This window comes from Typopeltis vanoorti, chromosome 1 (assembly GCF_054136105.1).
Source record: "Typopeltis vanoorti isolate ZY-2024b chromosome 1, IOZ_Tvanoo_1.0, whole genome shotgun sequence".
Classification (NCBI taxonomy): Eukaryota; Metazoa; Arthropoda; class Arachnida; order Uropygi; family Thelyphonidae; genus Typopeltis; species Typopeltis vanoorti.
Genome location: NC_143549.1, coordinates 153,428,646 through 153,450,843, shown reverse-complemented (window position 1 = coordinate 153,450,843; position 22,198 = coordinate 153,428,646). Strand labels below are relative to the sequence as shown.

The 22,198-nt window shown below is 36.2% G+C and overlaps 1 protein-coding gene across 1 annotated transcript in view; it reads right to left on the bottom strand.

Annotated features, from left to right (window-relative positions):
• Window positions 1-22,198, bottom strand: part of LOC150110552 (serine/threonine-protein kinase 10-like) — a 283,018-nt gene that overhangs the window by 153,179 nt on the left and 107,641 nt on the right. The window contains exon 10 of the mRNA XM_090399708.1: window positions 8,290-8,417. Within this exon, the coding sequence (XP_090255834.1) occupies window positions 8,290-8,417 (128 nt within the window). The remainder of the gene's footprint in view (window positions 1-8,289; window positions 8,418-22,198) is intronic.

Sequence of the window (22,198 nt, the reverse complement as noted above, 5' to 3'; positions counted from 1 at the left end):
CAATCTGTTTGGTCGTGTTGTAGAACTTTCTCTTTTCCCTCCCTACACATACTCAAAAGGTCAAAACACAATGTGTACATTTCAACCCCTTCACCAGATGCAGTACTATGTTCAAATACATTCATATCTTATCACATCTGCATACCATAACTGAACTTTCACACACATTTTCCCCATTAATTCCATGATGATCTAGTTTCCTGACTCTCTGCATTAGGTTTCATCTCAATAAGTAATTTTTCTAGGTTCCTAATGGCAAATCCATTTAAGGGCAGACTGTTCCTCTTTATACAAGTCTTTTCTGCACCAAACTTGCATCCATTCCTTGTACAAAGCCTGTGCATTGAATCTGCTATCAGCACCCACCTTCACTACCGAGTTAAAGTGGGCACTGATACAAGGGTAGTTTGGCATTTAACAGTGACAAGTGGGACAGTCTCTCTGTGACGTCTATGCCTTATTCCCATGGTCAGACTATGTTTCCAGCCTTCCAACCCAAATATTAGGTTGGCAAATAAGTTTGTTCGGTTTATGCGTTAGTACAAGTTGACGCTGCTTCGCCCGTCGTGCTACCTTGCAAAAGGTACTGTGCAGTTGAAAGGCGACATTTCACATAACCTTTCAGTGAATTTTTATTCGGCCTACTTCAGTTGCGTGCGTGTAACATATTTTTAGAAATGGAAGGAAATAATGTACATTATCGGCATATTTTGCTTTTTTATTTCAAAAAAGGCAAACAAACTGCAGAGGCCGATAAAAAAAACATGCAGGGTATATGGGGATGGTGTCTTAACAGAACGCATACGCCAAAAGTGGTTTGCCAAATTTAATTCTGGAGATTTCGACCTCAGTGATGTGCCTCGTGCTGGTCACCCGACTGAGGTTGATTCGAGTGATGTGAAGGATATCATCGACAAAAACCCTTCACAAACAGTGTGAGAGATTGCTGCAGTACTGAACATATCCCATACAAGCATTGAAAACCATTTACACAAGCTGGGATATGTTTCAAAACTCAATGTTTGGGTGCCGCATGAATTGACTGAGGCCAACATAACTGATCGCATATCCATCTGTGATTCACTGCAACGTCGCCAAGAAAACAACCCATTTTTGAAGCAGATGATTACGGGAGATGAAAAATGGGGCATGTACGATAACGTGGTATGTAAAATATCATGGGGGCACAAGAGCAAACTGCCGCAAACAACCTCAAAAGCAGGATTGCACCAAAAGACGATCATGCTCTCTGTGTGGTGGGATTATATAGGTGTTGTCCACTAGGAGGTGTCACCGTCAGGCAGAACGATTCATTCAACTGTCTGTTGCTCACAGTTAACGCGACTTGCCTGTGCAATTAGCACAAAACGTCGAATTGTCAAATCGGAAAGGAGTTGTCTTTCACCACGACAATGCCAGACCCCTCACATCGTTAACAACCCGGAGTAAATTGTTACGTCTTGGCCGGGATGTTTTGCCGCATCCACCGTATTCACCAGACCTGGCATCTTCCGATTACCACTTATTCCGATCGTTACAGAATTCTCTGAATGAAAAAACTTTCGCTAATGAGGAGGATGTCAAAAGACACTTGGATCAGTTTTTCTCCACTAAACCTCAGGAGTTTTATGAATGCAGCATAATGAAGTTGGTCGACAGATGGCAAGAGGTTATTGATAAAGAGGGTCAATATATAACTGACTAGTATGTATTATATATATTAAATAAAATGCATTTCATTCCACTCTGAAAATCTGAACGAACTTATTTGCCAACCCAATATATGTACCAAACAGAAGTAATCCTTACTGACAAGCAATGGAAACGTATATTTCCCCCTCCCCTACTCTATACTACTGTCCCGTAACTAAACCCTGGTTCTCCAAAAGATGATACAAGAACTCCATCCACTTTTAGTGATTATACTCAAGCCTAAAATAGCTGCAAGAAAACTATCAATGCTTCCAACACAGAGTTAGTTTGAAAGAGCAAAAAGATAAAACTTGCAGCCTGTCCAAATGGCAGCCAAGCCATTTGGTCTCTTGCCAAAGCAATTGGTCGTAACTTTTGCCCAACACTATTCTCACTCTTATCATATCCAGATGGCTCTATTGCATCATCATTCAAAGAAAAAGTCAATCTCTTGGCTTCACACTTTTCCTTCAATGTATGCATAACTGATAATGGTACCCCCCCCCCACACACACACAACCATTCCAGATGGTCAATATATGATGTCCCCTATATCCGCTTGCCAGAAAAAGATCACAAAAATATTGTCCAAATTAAACACGAAAAGTCTCCTGGCCCTGTTGGTATTCTTCTAATTGTCCTGAAAGTTTGTACACCAGAACTGACTCCTATCGTATGTCATCTGTATATACTCTCTTACTCCACTGTTATCTATTCCACAGCCTGGAAATTGGCCTATACAACCCATTCCCCCCACCCACCAAAAAAAAAAAAAAAAAAAAAGGCGACAAATCACTACTTTCAGACTACTGCCCCATCTCACTCACCTCAGTCCTATCTAAAATAATGGAGAGAACCATCAATTCCCAGCTCCTACACTATTTTGAAGGCACTCAGCTAATAAACGACCACCGTATGGATTCCATCACTATCTCCAAAGCTTTCGACCAGGTCTGACACAGAGACTTACTAAGCAAACATCTATCATTTGGTCTGTCTCAGGACTTCTGCAGTTGGATTGCCAGCTTTCTGTCTGGATGCACACTATATGTGATGGTGGATGGTTTCTTATGCTCTCACCACTCAACTAATGCCAGGGTTCCACAACATTCTGTTCTCCCGCCAACCCTGCCCCACTTCAGTTGACCTCAAACCCAATACACAGTTTTGCAGATGACAGCACACTGCACTCCTCCCTTTCATTTGATAAACCTTACTCTACACAACTCACCTCAACTTACAGAACATCAACCACCACTGCCTTCAATTCTGATCTCCAAGTTATCCTCCAATGGGGTTCTGATAACCTTATCAATTTCAATGCTAGTAAAACCTAGTTGCCTTATTTCTCACAAAAAAGAACCATTTTCTCCCAGTATTATTTTTGACAATGCTCAAATTTCAAGACAAGATGAGATTTCTTGGAATCACCCTGACATCAAGCCTCTCCTGGTATAAATACATCACAACCATTGCATCCTCAGCTTCTGAAAAACTAGGATTTTTCTTTCGCTGAAGATGTTACTTCATCTCTGAATTAACTTGAGTGAACCTTGTACAAATCAAAACTCCACCCAGCTATTGAATACTGCTCTTACATTTGGAGTGGGCACCCAAGAGCTCCCACAAAATGCTTGACTCAATACAAAGGAGTGCAATTAGATTGATTAATAACCCATCTCTTACCAACTCACTCCTCCCACTTTCGCACAGAAGTTTGGTTTCTGCATTATGTGTATTCTATAAACATTTCCATGGCAAATGTTCATCTGAAATATCATCAATAATTCCCCCACTCAGTACTAAGTCCATTGGAACAAGTGCAGCTGCCACCCAACATCCCTTCACAGTATATATATATACCTTGAAATCCATAGAACAAGTTTCTTTTCCTCCTCCTTCATCCCTGCTATTGCTGTATTGTGGAACAATCTTCCCCCAATGTGTTTCCCAAGGAATACAATATAGTGTTTTAAATCAAATGTAAAAGTTTCTCCTTTCCCAACCTACTACCCATACACAGTACTAACATACTATAGGTTGACTAACCAACCTCTCATGCATGGGCTCAACATAAAAATCTGGGTAACAAACTTACAATTTGTATTCTCACACATTTCTTTCTTGCTTTTTCAGACAGACCTTTCATAAATTATAGTAGCTCCTCCAGGGAAGATCCATTACCTATCCTGTCCTTCCAGATGAAAGTAATCTACCATAATGCATGATCCCCACCAAATTTTAAATGCCTCCTACATGTAAGATACACTGACTTATGCCTCATGCAAAAGAGTCAGGCAGTGTGCCTTGCTGTCAATGACATTTTGAAAGAAGTCGCAACAATTCCATTGTAGGAATGTTGTTTGGCTTTTATTGAGTTTGAATTTTTCAATTTTGAGGGAATTGTGGATAGTCAGTGTCTGTCTTCTGCCTGAGGAAAAAATATCCAAAATGCTGAACTGAACTTCATCCAGGATACTAGAAATTAATAGTTTCAGATTCTGCCATGAATGAAAAGATAATCCATTTTTTTCTGCTGGGTTGTCTAGGCTTTGCTTTGTGCAATGATCTTTGTATAATTATTCATTAATTAATTTTTTTTTTTACTAAAGGATTTTCATTCAATGATTTTTTTGGTATGTTTTCTGAAGTGAAGTCAATTCATCCCTCATGAAATGAGGACCTTTTGCATACCCCAGGGTATGCAAAAGGTCATTAGGTACAAGACGACACTTTTTTTTTTAAATCGATATATATTTTATATGTATTTTGTATTATATTTTTATATAACGCACTTTTATATTTTGTCTTGCTTTATTGTTACAAATAAGTGCAGGTCTATTCTATAATTAATGTTTCAATAACAAAAAAATCTAAAGGAAGTTTTAAACAAAATGTTCCCTCTCGGGCATGACCTCCATAAAAGCCAAATGTAGTTGACAATGCAGTCATATTCCAATTACACGATTTGAGCTAATGCCATTAAAAATTTAAATTTAAACATTCTGAACTATTCAGACAGAGCACACAGCCCATCTACAACTAAAAAATAACAACTACAGAACCAGATTTCCCCAAACTAACTTCTTTCCAAAAGAAACAATTTTATTTATCTCATTAAACTTCAAAATTTTTCATTATTGAAAATCTAAGTATATAATTTTTCTGTCTACTGGACATACATTGGATTCATATAAAATGTATTTAATAATTTTCACATCTTTGTAATTTACTATAAGGCAAATGTTAAAAATAAATACTACTTTGTCATTCATTATAATACAATAGAATAATATTATTATTATATTATGCTTAAGGGCAAAAGTGGTATAACTGAGAGGAGACCTCCACATAGCCTTTAAAGGAATGCAGAGAACCGACTAAGGCTTCTGACCTAATACATACATGCTAATTCATACCACCACCCATCACAAAAATATGGAGTCATTAACACCCTTAAAAACAGAGCCACAACTATTTGCTCTAACTAGCAAGCCCTGAAACAAGAACTAAAAATCATTAGTGACACATTCATAAATAATGGCTATAACAAAAATACTGTTAATAAAATACTCGATAAAACTACAACAAAAACAAATCTAGATTACAGTAAAACCATAGCCATCCCATACATTAAAGGGTTATCAGAAAAAATCAACAGAATCCTACAATATTATAACCTCAATGCCACCTTTAAACCACCCACTAAACTTAAAAACCTTATTCAACTCCTCTAAGGATCCTCTCCTCCCATTAGCACATCCTGGAGTCTATTGCATTCGCTGCACCTGTAACTTACCGTACATTAGTGAAACAGGACAGACAATCCCTATATGCAAGAAAGAACACATTAAATATAACCATTATGGTGAAGCAGGCCTCTCAGACCACGCACTCAACACCTTACACCAAATCAACTGGAAAAGCACCTGCTCTTTACACTGCACAAAAACCTGGTACGAAAGGAAATTTAAGGAATCTTGCGAAATCCTGATAAACCACCCAAATATCAACAACAAAGATGGCATGAAAATTCCAAGGATCTGGATGGCACACATTCAGCCTACCTAATATGTAAGATCCAGCATAAGTTAGGACTCTAGCCAATCCTTAGCTAGTATTAGAAATCATTCCATACCAACTGGCTGGAATGATGTTAATATATGTATATAGTAGACAACACTAATAATAGGACTCTAGCGTTGATGTATAATTTTTTTATTTATTTTTTTTATATTTTTATTTTATATTATTTATTTTTTATTTTTTTCACCAGAAGTCAGACCAACAATTGTTGTAGCGGTTGGTCAGCGTCTTTAACAAACCAGTTTGATTGTAGTATAGCTTGTTTCCTGTGTATAGTTGTATGCTCCAGAAGATGACCTTGACATAAAGGTCGAAATGTCGAATGTAGATTTTAGTTATATTAAACTAAAGTTTTTATTCAAACTACAGTTGTATGGTGTCAGTGGGGCATTATATCAAGCAATACTTAGTCTTTATTTGAATTGTAAGTCAGCAGTTAGAAATGCAGGAAGTACAGGCAGAAGATTTAATGTTAAATCTGGTGTCAGACAAGGATGCATATTATCCCCTCTGGTATTCATTACCTATATGGATCACATTATGAAGGAAAGTGGTATTAAACCTGATATCAAAATTGGAGATGTTAATGTCAGCTCTTTGCTTTATGTGGATGTTATACTTCTAAATAAATCTGCTACAAGTCTGCAAGATTCCCTGACTAAATTGAATAACTGTTATAATAGATATGGTATGAAGGTCAGCAATAACAAGACAAAGACTATGAAAATAAGCTGAAGCACTGAAAATATCAACTGCATCGTGAATGGAGAACCTATAGAACAAGTAAAACATTTCAGCTACTTAGGCACGATTTTTAGTGAAGATGGTAAATTAAATGTGGAAATAGACAACAGAATCCACAAAGTTATGGAATAAGAGAGAAATTAGTCAAAGTCCGAAATTTGCTGTACAGAAGACAGAGTTCAAACCATTTTTAACTTACAGATCTGAGAGCTGGGTTAGAAGTAAAACACTTGATCAAAGACCAGAAACTGCAGACATGAGAGTCCTGAGAAAGATTAGGGGTGTGAACAGATGGCATCAATGGCAACATCATGTTAAAAACTAGGATATTAGGAAAGAACTTGACATTGTTAGCAACCAGAAATGTGTTAGCAGAGCTAATCTCAGGTGGTATGGTCACTTAAATGGAAGGGGAGAGGAAGAAAGATTAGTAAAACAAGTGTTCTCTGCCAGGTTGGCAGGAAAAAGACCCAGAAGAAGACTAAGATATAGGTGGATTGATATGGTAGAAGGTGTCTTTGAAGATAGAAATATAAGATCTAATAAATGCTGGAGTCTTGACATGTATCAGATTGATATGGAGGAAAATTTTAGATGGAAAGTTAGTAATGATGTAAATTTTTCATGTAGTACTATCATATCCTGTACATCCATTGAGGATAAGGTACATGTCAGGAATTGGATAATGATGAGGATGTACTTTTCCCAAATTGCCTTTGCCTGATGTGGGACATACTGATGGCAGTGAAATTTTAAAAGGGATATGTGGGTACTGAAAGTATGGGGAAACACTTCTTTAGAGAAACTGTACTTTTTCTGTCTGAAACCACAAAAGCCAATAGCTGGAAGTCAGTAGGGATGATGGGTTTGATTTACACTTGAATCCTAAGATCATATACTCAATCATAACTGACTAATTTGCATCATGTATACAAATTCCATCTTTAGACTTAACCTTTTATCTCTACTAAAAGCCTCCTGTTAGAAACAAAGATACACCTCCATGTTTTGTATTTCACATAATGTTATGGATGATTTAAAAAAGCACTCCCATGATGATGATATGTAGGAAGTGCAGTGTTAACAAACTTGCTAACCTGGATGACCAAGTGAATAATGTTTATACTGTGATCAGGTCATAGGTTCAAATCCCAATGCAGGCCAGGATGTTTGTGAATGCCTTTAAATGGTAGATGATTTTCACTGCCCAGTACAAGACCACGAAGTCAACTAAAGTAGAAGAATGAAAAGTCTCAAAAAGTTGTTAGTTTCTAGAGCAGGGTTTTTAGATTATGTTATCCCTTAGATTATAAGAGGTCTGCAATCCTTCATGGGTGATAACAAAAAAAAAAGTAAAGCAGATAATTACAATTAATTTCAGAGAAGATTAAAGGAGTCATGTCCAACAAGAGTCATTCGCAAATGGCTCTCCTAAAATATTAACTCAGAAATGGTAACCATCAATTTGTGTATATGTAGGTATACATGCACCCACTCACCTACACATTTACTGAAACATGCTTTATAGCAAGTAAATCTATTCCATAATTAGAAAGATAACTTAATAAAATACTCAAGTTGAGTATTCCTGCAATAATCATGAGATGAGAAGGGAAAATAAACTTTGGTAATTTATGTTACATTACATTTTGTATATCATACAGTAATAAACTTGTCACCCTAACCCCACTCTCTATATATCCTTCAGCAATTTCATTTTATAAAAAAGGTATATATGATCAGTTTCAACAGTGAAATCATACTTACGAGTTATAACTACCACCTCTCCTGAATGGCGTGCTGGTCGAGATGTAAAAATTAAATCTTTTGAAAGATCATGAACATGTTCTAGTGGTCTGTCATCATCTGTTGAAGATTCAGTTACTGATGTTTGCCTGCAATGAAGTATTTAATAAGATAACTATTAAAACATGTTTGATGAAAGCTGACTAATATACAACCAAAGAATTTAAGAAATGTTTAAATTTTCAATTATCAATAGCATCCAACTGTTAGTAGTAATTAGATAAACCATGAGACAGCTGCTTCCTATTCTATCAAGTAACTACTGACTTGTTCATAGACTGGTATATTTTGGTTTGTAGGGAAGGGGTTTAAAAAATAATAATATTAACATAAAAAAACTTGCTAACCTAAGATAAGTTAATTCATTCCAAAATGTGTAGAATCTCATCTGAGCATGACTTAAGCCATAAGCTAGAATCTGGCACAGCTTATAACTAATGTACACTAATGGCTCATAACACCACTTTTTTTTTTTTTGAGTAATACCATAAAATTATATATCAATGGAAAGAAAATTTAATCAAGAATGTAATGCAATAGCATTTATGAAGGATTTTTTTATTAGAACAGCAGTTATAAAGAAGAAATGTGAAACGCACAGAAAAAATGAGATATACAAAAATTCTCACAATGTGAGTTAATACTTAGTTGGGTAACCTTTAGTGTTAATTATGGCCTTACAACACCTTCCCATGGAGTGAACCAAGTTTCTTAGTTCTGCAGCTGTTATAATGTGAAACCAAGATATTGAATTATTGCTTCTATTAATTGGGTTTTATTGCTGGATTGATTCTGGCTAACAAGTTTCTTTAATCGGCTCCATACATTTTCAATTGGGTTAAGGTGTGGGCTATTTCTATGATTATCTTGAAAGCACTTTTTGCACACAGCGGCAACATGACATGGAGCTGAATCCTGTTGAAATATAAATGCTTCCTATATAAAGTTTGGCAATTCCAAGCATAAGCAAATACCTGGATACTGCAGCAACTGACCCTTAAGTAGTGCAAGCTGAGGCAACTCATGTCAAAGGTGGAGCAAGCTCCGATCACTATTCTTGATATTTACCCACAATGTGAACTTAGCTCCTAGGAGCTGTATTACTGTTCTACATTATGAGAGAAGGTCACTACCCAGACCGGTTTCAACCTTTATTGAGGTCTCATCAGTGAGTAGGTAGACCTAGTTAATATCAAGTTTGTAGCAAACAGAACTTAAAACCCTTCTATGAGTATTGCCAAGAGGTGTCATAATAAATTATTAGATATATGAAGAGCCAAAGGCTTCACCAAAGCACAAAGGACGAAGCCTTTGGCTCTTCATATATCTAATAATTTATTAGGACACCTTTCGGCAATACTCATAGAAGGGTTGTAAGTTCTGTTCGCTACAAACTTAATATTAACTAGGTCTACCTACTCACTGATGAGACCTCAATAAAGGTTGAAACCGGTCTGGGTAGTGACCTTCTCTCATAATGTAGAACAGTAATACAGCTCCTAGGAGCTAAGTTCACATTGTGGGTAAATATCAAGAATAGTGATCGGAGCTTGCTCCACATTTGACATGAGTTGCCTCAGCTTGCACTACTTAAGGGTCAGTTGCTGCAGTATCCAGGTATTTGCTTATGCTTGGAATCGCCGAACTTTATATAGTTTCTACTATATTCGGCATGAAACTCTTTGAGTTTCTTATTCGGCTAAGAAACGATATGGGATGTAATATCCCTTTAAGCAAGTCATATGTCGCCGAATTGAAGCCTTTGGCTCTTCATATATCTTATAAATGCTTCATTATCTTGGAAAAGATCACGTGCAGAAGGATTCAGTTTGGGCTCAAGTATTTCATTCATGTATTTTTGGGCATTTATATTCCCATTAATCATGCAAATTCTGCTCGCACCTTTTGATGTCGTACAACCCCAGATCATAACACTAAGTGGGTTTTTCATTGTAGGTGTAATGCAATCAGGATGCAAATCTTCTCTGATTCTTTTCCTTACGTATTTTATGCCATCACTAAAAACAGGAAGATTTCTCATCACTCCAAAAACCTGTCCCATTGTTCCGCTGTCCAGTTAACATGGATTTAGCCCAGTTTAATCTTTTCAACCTTTGTTTGAGAAATAAAAATGGCTTTTTTGGTGGCATTCTAGAATTTAGACCAAATTCCTGCAGTCTGTGCCAAACAGTCCTTGCACTCAACTTCACATTATATTGCGCAATTTCATCTTGTATACACCCAGATGATTTTCTTCTGTCATGTAGGCACAGTCTCTCAATTCTTCATCACTTGCTGTTGTGATGAAGAATTGAGACTTTTCCTGCCTTTACCAGTCTGGTTTTGTAGTGACTGAGTCTCTTTATACCTCTTCAAAAATTTAGAAATGCCACCTTTGGTTAAGTTTCCACCAATTTTTCTACTAATGTCTTCGTAACTGTAGCCTTGTTCACTTAATAGTACTATTTTACATTGCTTTCTGGGTGACCAGTCAACTCTTTGCGCCATTCTTTAATTTTATTACGTTTTGCAAGCTCACTAAATGAAAGAACACACACACAAAAAAAAAAAAAAAAAAAAAAAAAAAAAAAAAACCTTGATAGCAATCACATAACACACTGACAAATGTCCTCCTCCTTTCAGCTCCAATACATGACATCAATAGCTGAATCCTACTGTGAACTTATTGGTTCATTGTCAAAACAAGATGACACCTGATTGGCTCTCTAAACACTCGTGCTCATTGGCTACATTCAAATGAAGGAAAGCTACTTCATATCAACCTAAGCAAGTTGTGTTTCTTTTTTCGGGTTATTTGGCTATAACTTTTCATAGAATACAGATAATTGAACAAACTTTGTTGCATTACATTCTTGATTAAATTATCTTTCCATTGATATATAATTTTATGGTACTACACAAAAAAAAAAAAAAAAAAAGTGGTGTTGAGCCATCAAACCTCAAAAATACACTTTTTTCAAAAGGTTTCCACAATTTTGGCCACTAGTGTAAGTTATCATAAGAGATTTTACCCACTTGGGAGAAAAAAAAAAAAAAAAAAAAAAAATATATATATATATATATATATATTTTTTTTTTTTCCCCAAGTGGGTAAAATCTCTCATAAGATATAAGCTGTGCCAGATTCCAGAAAGTTTTTACTATCTCTGGAATCTGGCCCTGCTTATAACTTATGTAAGTTATTATAAAACTGTCAGTCAAGCAATCAAGATCTCCTTACCACACCCATAGAGAGCATCACTTAGGAATGCAGGATTATAGAACTATAGTGTGATCTCATATGCAAGCAAAATTCTTATTTATACACTATCTGATCAAAAGTATCCGAACACCTACTTCACACTGTAATCAGACTTTTCCTGTGACACAATTTCTACCAGGTGTCGGAACGTGTCTGAAGGAATGGCAGCCCATTCTTCCTGAAGAGCTGTAGCCAGAGCAGTTCGTAATGTGGGTTGTTGGGATCTGGAGCAAAGTCGGCATTCTATGGGATTCGGGTCAGGGCTCTGGGCTGGCCAGTCCATTTCTGGAATGTTATTGTCCACAAACCATTCCCTCACGAACCTTGCTTTATGGCAAGCAGTATTGTCATGCTGATACAGACAATAGTCATCACCGAATTGATCTTCTACCGTAGACAGTACGCAATGGATCAAAATGTCCTTGTACCCTTCCACATTTAGATTTCTGTGTAGTGTTATGAGAGGGCCAAGTACATTCCATGAAAAACACCCCCACACTGTAATGCCACCTCCTCCAAATTTCACTGTTGGCACTACTCACACTTGCAGGAATTTTCTCCAGGCATTCGCCAGATCCTCCCATCAGAATGCCACATGGTAAAGCGTGATTCATCATTCCAAATCACAAGTTTCCAGTTATCCACTGTCCAGTAGTGTCACTCTTTACACCACTGCAGGTGGTGCTTAGCGTTTCAAGGAGAAATGTTTAGTTTATGGGCAGCTGCTCAACCACAGAACCCCATTCCTTTTAACTTTTGACGCACAGTCATGGTACTAGCTGGACAGTTAGTAGCATTGCAGAACTTCCAGGTGATTGTTTCAGTAAACGATTTCCATGAACCACCTTCAATGCTTGACAGTCCCTGTCTGTCATTAAACACGGCTTACCTGAACGCAGTTCTGTTGTGTCTTCACGTTTCCACTTCACGATCATGTCACCAACTGTTGACTTGGGCAACCTGAGGAGAGTTGAAATGTGTCTGACAGATTTCTGACTGATGTGGTAACCAATAACTAGTCCACGTTCAAAGTCACTGAGCTCCCTTGACCTACCCATTCTGCTTGTACTTCTTATCACTAAACAACACACAGCTCCATGACTCCTTTTATATTGGTAAGTAGGTCATAGGTCAGTTTACGAATTACAGAGGGGGGGGGTGTCCAGATACTTTTGTTCAGATAGTGTATTATTAAAGAAAGACAAAGAATATGTCGAGTAACAACTTCCTGCAGAACAGGCAGTATTAGAGAAAGAAGCATGGAACTAGAGATCAAATTTCTAATCTAAGGCACATGGTTGAAAAGCCTCAAGAATTTATTATTCCCTTGTATATATGATACAATAGTTGTTTCTTGGCTGGTGGTAAAAAGATAATCTTAGCCATGCTGATGATACCATTCTTATTGCCAGCAAAGGAGAACTGGTGTCCCTCATTAACCCTCCTACCAGCTGAGGTGGATGAAATAGCCAGACAACCCCAGAATTTTTCATGGATCAAAACTTCATCAGCATTCTATCTTTAATCAAGTATTTACCCTCCTCCACCGTTAATCCCTTAACAGCGATTTTAGAGCCATTAACAGATTAACTGTGGTGGAGGAACTTTTGAGTCACTTGTCTTTACATGTACTGTGATACTTGGAATTTGCTTTACTATACTAGGATATTTGTTCGTTTTTTTTTTCTTTTTCTGCACAATTTATTGTCTCTCTTTCCAAAAATAGAAGTTTCAAATCTGCCAAATTAAATAATCAATCCTGAAATGACCACAGATCAGCCTTTGCAATGAATATATTTCAGTAATAGTAAATTTCCTTCATTTTACTGAAAATAAATATGACATTTTTTTTTTTTTTTTTTTTTAACAGATGATTATAAACTGCATTACTCAGTTTCCGATATTGTGTCTTTTTTAGTATCAAAAATTTATACTTAATGGTATTTTATCAGAGACTCGTCGCCTTCTTTTGCTTAAAATTGCAACAGATTTTTTTTTTTTTTCCCAATAGGATGCACATTACTATAATATCCAGTGCTTAACCACTGTAGATGTGTTGAAAATATAACAGGAAGGATATCCTGCATGGAATGATTCAAAATTTATGCTCATTTTTAGATATTTTACTGCAACCCCCCCCCCTCTCCTCTCCTGGAACTCAGTTACATAACTACTTTAAATTTCTACTGGTTTGAAAGCTTTCAGATAGTATTCAAAATCTCTTATTTCAGTTTACAGTTTTGACAAAAGAAATAAAGCAATAAAATTGTTGTATATTAGAAGCATCTAATTCTGTACTCTTTCTTTGCATCTGAAATCAGCTGGTCAGCAGTCTGCTGAAAACTATGATATATTGTCAATAGGTAAAACTGTATACCACACAAAAGAAAGTTCAGTTATGTTATGTTATATATATATATATATATTTTTTTTTTTTAATTCTAAATATTATTACTTCTATTGCTGCTGGTTGCTATTTATGAAATACAGCTTAGAAATGCTGGACAATAATGCTCTTAGCTGGAGGAAAAGCTAAAAGTCTTAGATTACTCTTTTGAGAAACACAAGAGAGAAAGTTTCCCAGAAGTCGCACTAAATTGCCTCAAGCAAGAATTTCTTGTTTCGTTTTGATTAACAGACATCCTAATACAAAAACAGACATTTCTTTTACACTGATGCAGTATTTATGCCAAAAATGATTTCTTTGTTTATAGTGATCAGTTTCACTTTTATTATCGAAAAATGCTAAATTATTTGATACAATTATCTTGAAAAGAGATTTGAATTTTTAAAGAGAAAAGGCACATATCTGTTACATAATCATTTATTTTTATTTTTTTTTTTGGGGGGGGGGGGGGAGTAGACATATTCAATCTGCAGACAATTGTTACAAATTTAAATCACTTCGGGAACATGCAGTTTAGTGTAAAACTAGCCAAAGTTTAACTACTTCAATAATGCCACATATCTAAACTAGAAGAAAATGTTGTTATATCTGATGTTAGAACTCTTACATAAATATTTTTTATTCTAGCATGACTATCAGCTATAATGTAATCAATTTACAGATTTTTGCACTCTTGTATTGACAAAAGAAATATGTGCAGTGATTTCTTCTTTCTACTACAAGAAAAAAAAACAGATAATAATAGAAGAAAAATATGTAGTATTTTCTCTTTCATTGGGTGAATTTACAATGTTTTTTCTTTGTGTTTTGAAAGGAAAGTGCAAATGATTATTTTCTTACCAATTTTGCCAATAGAAAATCTGCTATAATTATACAAGTGACATTTTACCAGTTTTCTCCAACAGGAGAAAAGAAATAATGCAATAATAGTGTTCAATCTGTCAAACTTTATTGTAGCGCAAATATTTATTATCAAACTTTGCTGTTTAGTAATTAAAAAAAAATTATTCGTGCTACTTGGAAAATTTCTAATCTGCAGCTCAAACTCCCATGAAAATTTAATAGACAAATTTCAGCAAACGTATTCTTATTTACAAAAAACAATGTTATAATAGGCATATTTGAAAAACAGTTGCATTAGGCAAGATTGTGGTACACAGAATGTTTCAAAAATTACGAAACAAAACATCTCAGACAATGATTTACCCTACTATTCAGAATTGTTTGGAATACAATTAAAGTATTTTATATATATACATATATGATAAAAATGTGATATAAGTTCCAAAAACTTTGGAACTTATATCATATCAATGCTGTGTGTAGTAGTGTGTTGGCAAGGGGAAAACGTTAACATTATTATATATTTTAATTATTTTATCTTATTATTTATATCTTAATTTTTTTGGTGAAATAATTTACTTGAAAGATGAAATAGAAACAATACAATCAGGCATCTCTCTATCATGCAGCGGGAAGGGGGAGGGCGTGTAAAACTATCAAGGTCGAAATAAAGTTCAATTCTATTGTGATAATATGCAATTTCACATTTGATGCATGCACATATAGATATTTTGTATCAGACAATATACGCAAAAGTATCGCTTACCTTTGCGTATATTCTCTTAAAATTGGAGAAAAATATAAAAACTAGCAGAAAATATATACATATCAATTTAAATAATAACCGTTTATTTCATTTTGTAAAGACTGATTATACAGGGAAACCAACAAGGTGAAAGTGCAAAGAACAGTAGATTACGATATTTTGAAAAAACTTAGTGATATGACATGACAAAATTAGCACAAAAACATTAAATATTGGTTCTCCAAGGTAATGCAATATTTAAGTGAAGAAAGTATGCAAAGATTTATATTTTGTCCTGGAATTATAAACTATACAATAAAAAAGGAAAATAAAAATAATTTCTATATTTTTAGCCTCTCTAATATAACTAACAGTCAAATTGCCCAGCATAAAACAAGGAACTGCTTTCCTTGTTATAGAGAACTGAGACTCAGCTTCACGAGATAATCCGTTTAAGTGTTCTCTACAGCGTGAAGGATTATCGCACCTTCTAAAGGAGAACACAGTCAAATTGCACTTCTTATCCATGTTCTTTCAACAGGTGTATTGAATCGTATCTAGATGTAGCTGGACGTGTATATATATATATATACGCCCTGGCTGGAGGAAGGATTAAAAGAGTTCATGGAAAAGCCTGAAATATAGTTTACAAATTAATTAGGATAAAACAAACTATATAGTCACAGATGAAAATGAAAATTTTGCCCATAATGTTGACTTCGAGAAGGTGGATGAATTCATTTACCTTGGAGTATTAATAAGCACCAAGAGAAGATGTCAAACATAAATTTAGAGAATTACCATGACGAGGTCAGCAATGGTGCAACTGCAGAAAATATGGAAAAACACATTTCCAACACCACAAAATCAAGACTGGTCAATAGCTTGGCATTTTCGATTTTTAATAATGATGCTGAATCTTGAACATTCAGCAAAAAATATAGGGACAAGATAAAGAGATGTGGTGCTGGAGAAGGATGATGAATCTTCTGGATAGACAACAAATATCAACTAAAAATCAAGAGGGGGCTATGAGACATTGTAAATGAAAGAATTCTCAAATATTTCAGTCACATTTCAAGATGTGAAAATGACAACATTGAAAAACTTGCCATTCAGGGCAAATGGAAAGACAAAGAAAAAGAGAGAACCAGATTTACTTCAGAGTTGGCCACTAATGCAACAACAGACAGAAAAAATTGAAGAGATGTTGTGGCTAGGGTCACAGAGTCCTGAGGAGACCAAGGAATACAATACATTAAACACATCTCTACAGTCCTCTTATATTAAGGTTTTCTTGTGATGGGGTTCTGCCATCATGTTCTGAATGCTATATAGGTTGCAGATGGATCACAGATTCTTGAATTTGACTATCCATCATTATTGTTTAGATTCGGATGAAGTTTCAGCATCTCACAGGCTTCCTTGAAGTTTCTTTCAAACCAAGTTTTGGTGCAGTGTTCAGTTGATTCTGATATGTTTGAAGTGCATGGTCTGACAGGCCTATTTTACCACATTCGAGGAATTTAACGTGACATTTATGTTCATCATCTTTTTTTTTTTTTTATTGGGATGGTGCACTCTGTTTCCCCTGTGCAGGGTAGGATTGTAGGTGCACTGAATTTTCTAAACTCCTCAGATGGCAAGGTCATCATCATGATCAAATTCCTGATATATACTCTCAAGGGGTGTACAGGATATTAAAGTACTACATGAAAAATTTCATCATTACGAACTTCCTATCTACAATTTTCCTCCAAATCAGTCTGTTAGCTCTCAAGTCTCCAACATTATCAGATCATATATTTCTATCTACTAAGGAACTTTTTACTGTATCAATCCACCTATATCTTGGTCTTCCCCTGAGTCTTTCTCTCTGCCAACCTGGAAGAGAACGCTTGCCTAATCTTTCCTCTCCCATTCTGTTTAAGTGACCATACCACCTGAGATTACGTTCTTCGTGTGTAGAGGCTTAAGTGCTGTGAGGTCATCATGTTGGAGGCTTAATGGATTTTTTTACAACACTCAAAACGAATTAAAATAGAACTTAATACTTCCTATATTTCGTCCTAGTCACTAGGACATCTACGGGGATTACAAAAACAATTAATGTAACATGCACACACAAATCTTACAATACTAAGCCCAACCACGCGGGTGACACTAAAGTCCTATCTAGGTGGAGTGCCCTCTAAGGGCGGTAGTAGGTGGCCTGGAATGTAAGGTGGGACCTCTGGTGATGAGTGTTTCCCAAATCTTTGGAAGCTTAATGCAACCGTATTTATTAAGATTTGGTTGGTTTCTGAGAGCTGCTGCTGCTTCTAAGAAAAGTCTCTCTTTCTTGAATTTGCTGTGGTGGAGCATGGTGGTTTTCTTCCATGATACTCTGTGGGTGGTGTCCAAAACATGGTCAGCCAAGCCTGAATGGCCATAGTTGTGTTTACAGATGTAAGACTTGTGTTCCTCCAGGCAGATGGATGCTGATCTGCCTGTCTGTCCAAAGTACGCCAGCTTACAGGAACAGGGTACTTTGTAAACTCCAGGCAGCGAGAGAGGAGGGAGCTGATCTTTCGTAGAACGGATAAAGGTAGCAAGTTTGCGGTAGGGCTTATATGCTGTGTGTAGGTTGTACTTTTTTAGTAGCTTGGTTATTTTTTCAGATGTGCCACAGATGTAGGGTATGGTGATGGCATTTTTAAAATCTTGTTGACGAGAAGGACGGGGAATGGGGGAGGAAATGATTTTTTTGATACTGTGTTCGCTGTAGCCATTGAAGAGGAAAGTGCTGTGTATGTGGTTAAGCTCAGTAGTAAGGGCAGTTCCACTGGAACAAAGATAGTGGGCTCTCTTGGTAAGAGTTTTAATTATGCCATATTGTTGTGAGGGGTGGTGGTGGGAGAGTTTGTGAATGTATCTGCCTGTATGTGTGTGGGTTTTCTGTATACAGTGAAGGCAAGTGTATCATTAGGCAGGCATATGACTAAGGTGTCTAAGAAAGGGTAAACAATTGTTCTTTTCCTTTTCCTTGTCCTTCTCGTCAACAAGATTTTAAAAATGCCATCACCATACCCTACATCTGTGGCACATCTGAAAAAATAGCCAAGATACTAAAAAAGTACAACCTACACACAGCATATAAGCCCTACGCAAACTTGCTACCCTTATCCATTCTACGAAAGATCAGCTCCCTCCTCTCTCGCTGCCTGGAGTTTACAAAATACCCTGTTCCTGTAAGCTGGCGTACTTTGGACAGACAGGCAGATCAGCATCCATCCACCCAGAGGAACACTAGTCTTACATCTGTAAACACAACTATGGTCATTCAGGCTTGGCTGACCATGTTTTGGACACCACCCACAGGGCATCAGAAAAAAAACCACCATGCTGCACCACAACAAATCCAAGAAAGAGAGACTTTTCTTAGAAGCAGCAGCTCTCAGAAACCAAGGAAATCTTAATAAATACGGTTGCATTAAGCTTCCGAAGATTTGGGAAACACTCGTCACCAGAGGTCCCACCTTACATTCCAGGCCACCTACTACCGCCCTTAGAGGGTGCTCCACCTAGCTAGGACTTTAGTGTCACCCACGTGGTTGGGCTTAGTATTGTAAGATTTGTGTGTGCATGTTACATTAATTGTTTTTGTAATTCCCGTAGATGTCCTAGTGACTAGGACGAAATATAGGAAGTATTAAATTCTATTTTAATCCACCTGAGATTAGCTATGATAACGAATTCCAGGATGCTGAAAATATTAAGTTCTTTCCTAATATCCTCGTTTTTAATAGATATTGCCATTGATGCCATCTGTTAGTGCCACTAATCTTTCTCCGAATTCTGATATCTGCAATCTCTAGTCTTTGGTCAAGTGTTTTATTTGTGACCCAAGTCTCAGATCCACAAGTGTTAAAATTGGTTTCAGCACTGTCTTGCATACAGCTCATTTAGTGTTTTCGTTAATTTCTCTCTTATTCTATATAAATTTATTCAGTTGACTTCCTACCATACCAGCTTTGTTGACTCTGTTGTCTATTTCCATATTTAATTTACCATCTTCACTAATAAATTGTGCCAAAGTAGCCAAAATGTTTCATTTGTTCTACAGGTTCTTCATTCATAATACAATGGATATTTTCAATGCTTCTGCCTATTTACACTGTCTTTATCTTGTTATCGCTGATCTTCATACCATATCTATAATATGTGTATGAAGTATAACATCATACACAAAGCAAAGAGCTGACATTAACATCTTCCATTTTGATATCAGGTTTAATATCACTTTCCTTCATTCTGTGATCCATATAAATAATATACATCCTTGTCTGACACCAGATTTAACATTAAACCATCTGCCTGTACTTCAATTCTAACTGCTGACTTACAACTCAAAGGCTAATTATTGCTTGATATAATGCCCCATTGACAACATAACTGTAGCGTTTTGAATAGCTTCTCTCTTGGCACCTTTCATATGCCTTTTCCAGACCTACAAAACTTAAATACAGATTCTTATTATATTCCCATGATTTCTCAACTATTTGTCGTAAAGTGAAAATCTGATCCCGACCGCCTCTATTTGGCCTGAATCCAGCTTGTTCTTCACCAAGCCTCTCTTCCACAATCCTTCTCAACCGTTTCTCATGTACACTTGCATATATCTTACCATGAACAGTCAGTAGAGAAATACCTCTGTAATTCTCACATTCAGTTTTATTTCCATTTTTATATATGGATACTATGAGAGCTCTATTCCAATCATCTGGAATTTGTCCCTCTGTCCAGGCCTTCTGAACTATGCAATGCAGCCATGTAAGACTTTTATACCTCATTACTTGAGCATTTCTGGTCGAATATCATCTACTCCTGCTGCCTTTCCACATTTCAGGCTTTTGATGGCCTTTTCCAACTCATGTATGGATATGTATTCGTGACTGCATGCCTAGTAAGTGTTTTTTACCACTGTGCTGTCATCACTGCTTGTTTCATTTAGCAATTTTTTGAAGTAATTACTCCATACATCAAGGATATCTTTTTTCCAGTTTTCATGTCATCTTTACATCTGTAATAATTCTTTTATAGCACTCTTTCCTTTATTTCTGAACTTCTTCAACAACCTCCAGAATATCTTGCCACCTTCTTTATATTTATTTTCTATGTTCTTATCAAAGTCTTCCCATGACTTTTTTAGCTAGTTTTAGCTTGCTTACATTTGTCTCTGTATTCTATAAGAGCACAAGCTGACTTATTTGGAACTTTTGATATGCTTTCTTCTTTTCTTTCACTGCCTCTTTAACTTCCTGTGCCCACCATGGAATTCTGATTTTTCTATCCTTACAGACAAAACCTCACTACATGCCTCTCTGGCTGAATCAATCAGTGTTTTCTTCAGGGCTTATCACTGAATCTGCAAGGTTTGGGTACTGTTCTCAAATTCTTTCATTTTTTCTTGAATAATGCTTGTGTATTTTAGTCTACAGTTCACATCTCAGAGCTGCTCAACTTTTATTTGCTTTAAAACTTTCTTACGTGCTCTTCTTTTCAATATGGAATTCAATTTTATCCTGCTCAAGACTAAATAGTGATCACTTTCAATTTCAAATCCTCTGTTCACTCAGTGAAAAAACATCACTATCAACAATAACATAGTCAATGAGATTTTTCTTATTCCTTGCCTCTTCTCTCCATGTGAATTTGTGTTGGAACATTGCATTAGTAATAATCAGTCCATGTCCTGAGCAGAAATCCAACATGTATTTGCCAGTATTATTAGCTAGGTTCTTTTCTTCAAATTTTCCTAAAATATTTTTGTATTTTGACAATAATTTCCTACTCTGCTGTTCAGATCCCCAACAAGTACCAACTTTTCCTTTTTCATTGTGTCAATTTCTTTCTCTAAAGCCTCAAAAAATTCCTCCACTTCTACATTAGTAGAATCTTCTTTTGGACCATAGAAGTATTTATAGGCACATATAAGTCTCATTGTTCCCCATTCTGATATTTGCCCATATCACTCTACTTGAGACACTGCCTTCCATTTAAAAAGGTTAGCCTCGTATTTTTTTTGTTGAATACTATGGCTACTCCTTTTCCTTGATTGTTATTGCTTGAATATAACATTTTGTATTTATTGCTTAGAAAGATCTCAACAGTTTTTTTGTCTTTTTTGTTTCAGTCACCCCTATTATGTCGATCTGGTACTTATCCAATTCCTCAGCTAGCTCCATTTCTTTGCATTCAGGCTTCTTATGTTGATAGTACCGATGTTGAGCTCTGGTGATGCTGACTTGGGGTGAATTTTAGAATTTTTTCCAGTAACTGACCTTTTGCTGTTTGTTCTGGTTCCCTGGGAAAAACAACAGGGCCTTGTTTAACTAGGCAATGCCCCAGCTGGCAAAAAATTCTGTCACTTTCTACTATTATTTTATATTGTGGTTTAAGCCAATAAGAATACAGTTTGGTCGGCTAAATCCCAAATTACCATCCCATCTTCGTTCATTCTGTATCCAGGTAGGTACCTAACAGGGTGCACCACAAGGTGAGAATTGGACACTAGGTCAGAATCCCTGGTCGGTTCTCCGCATTTCTTTAAAGACTATGTGGAGGCCTCCTC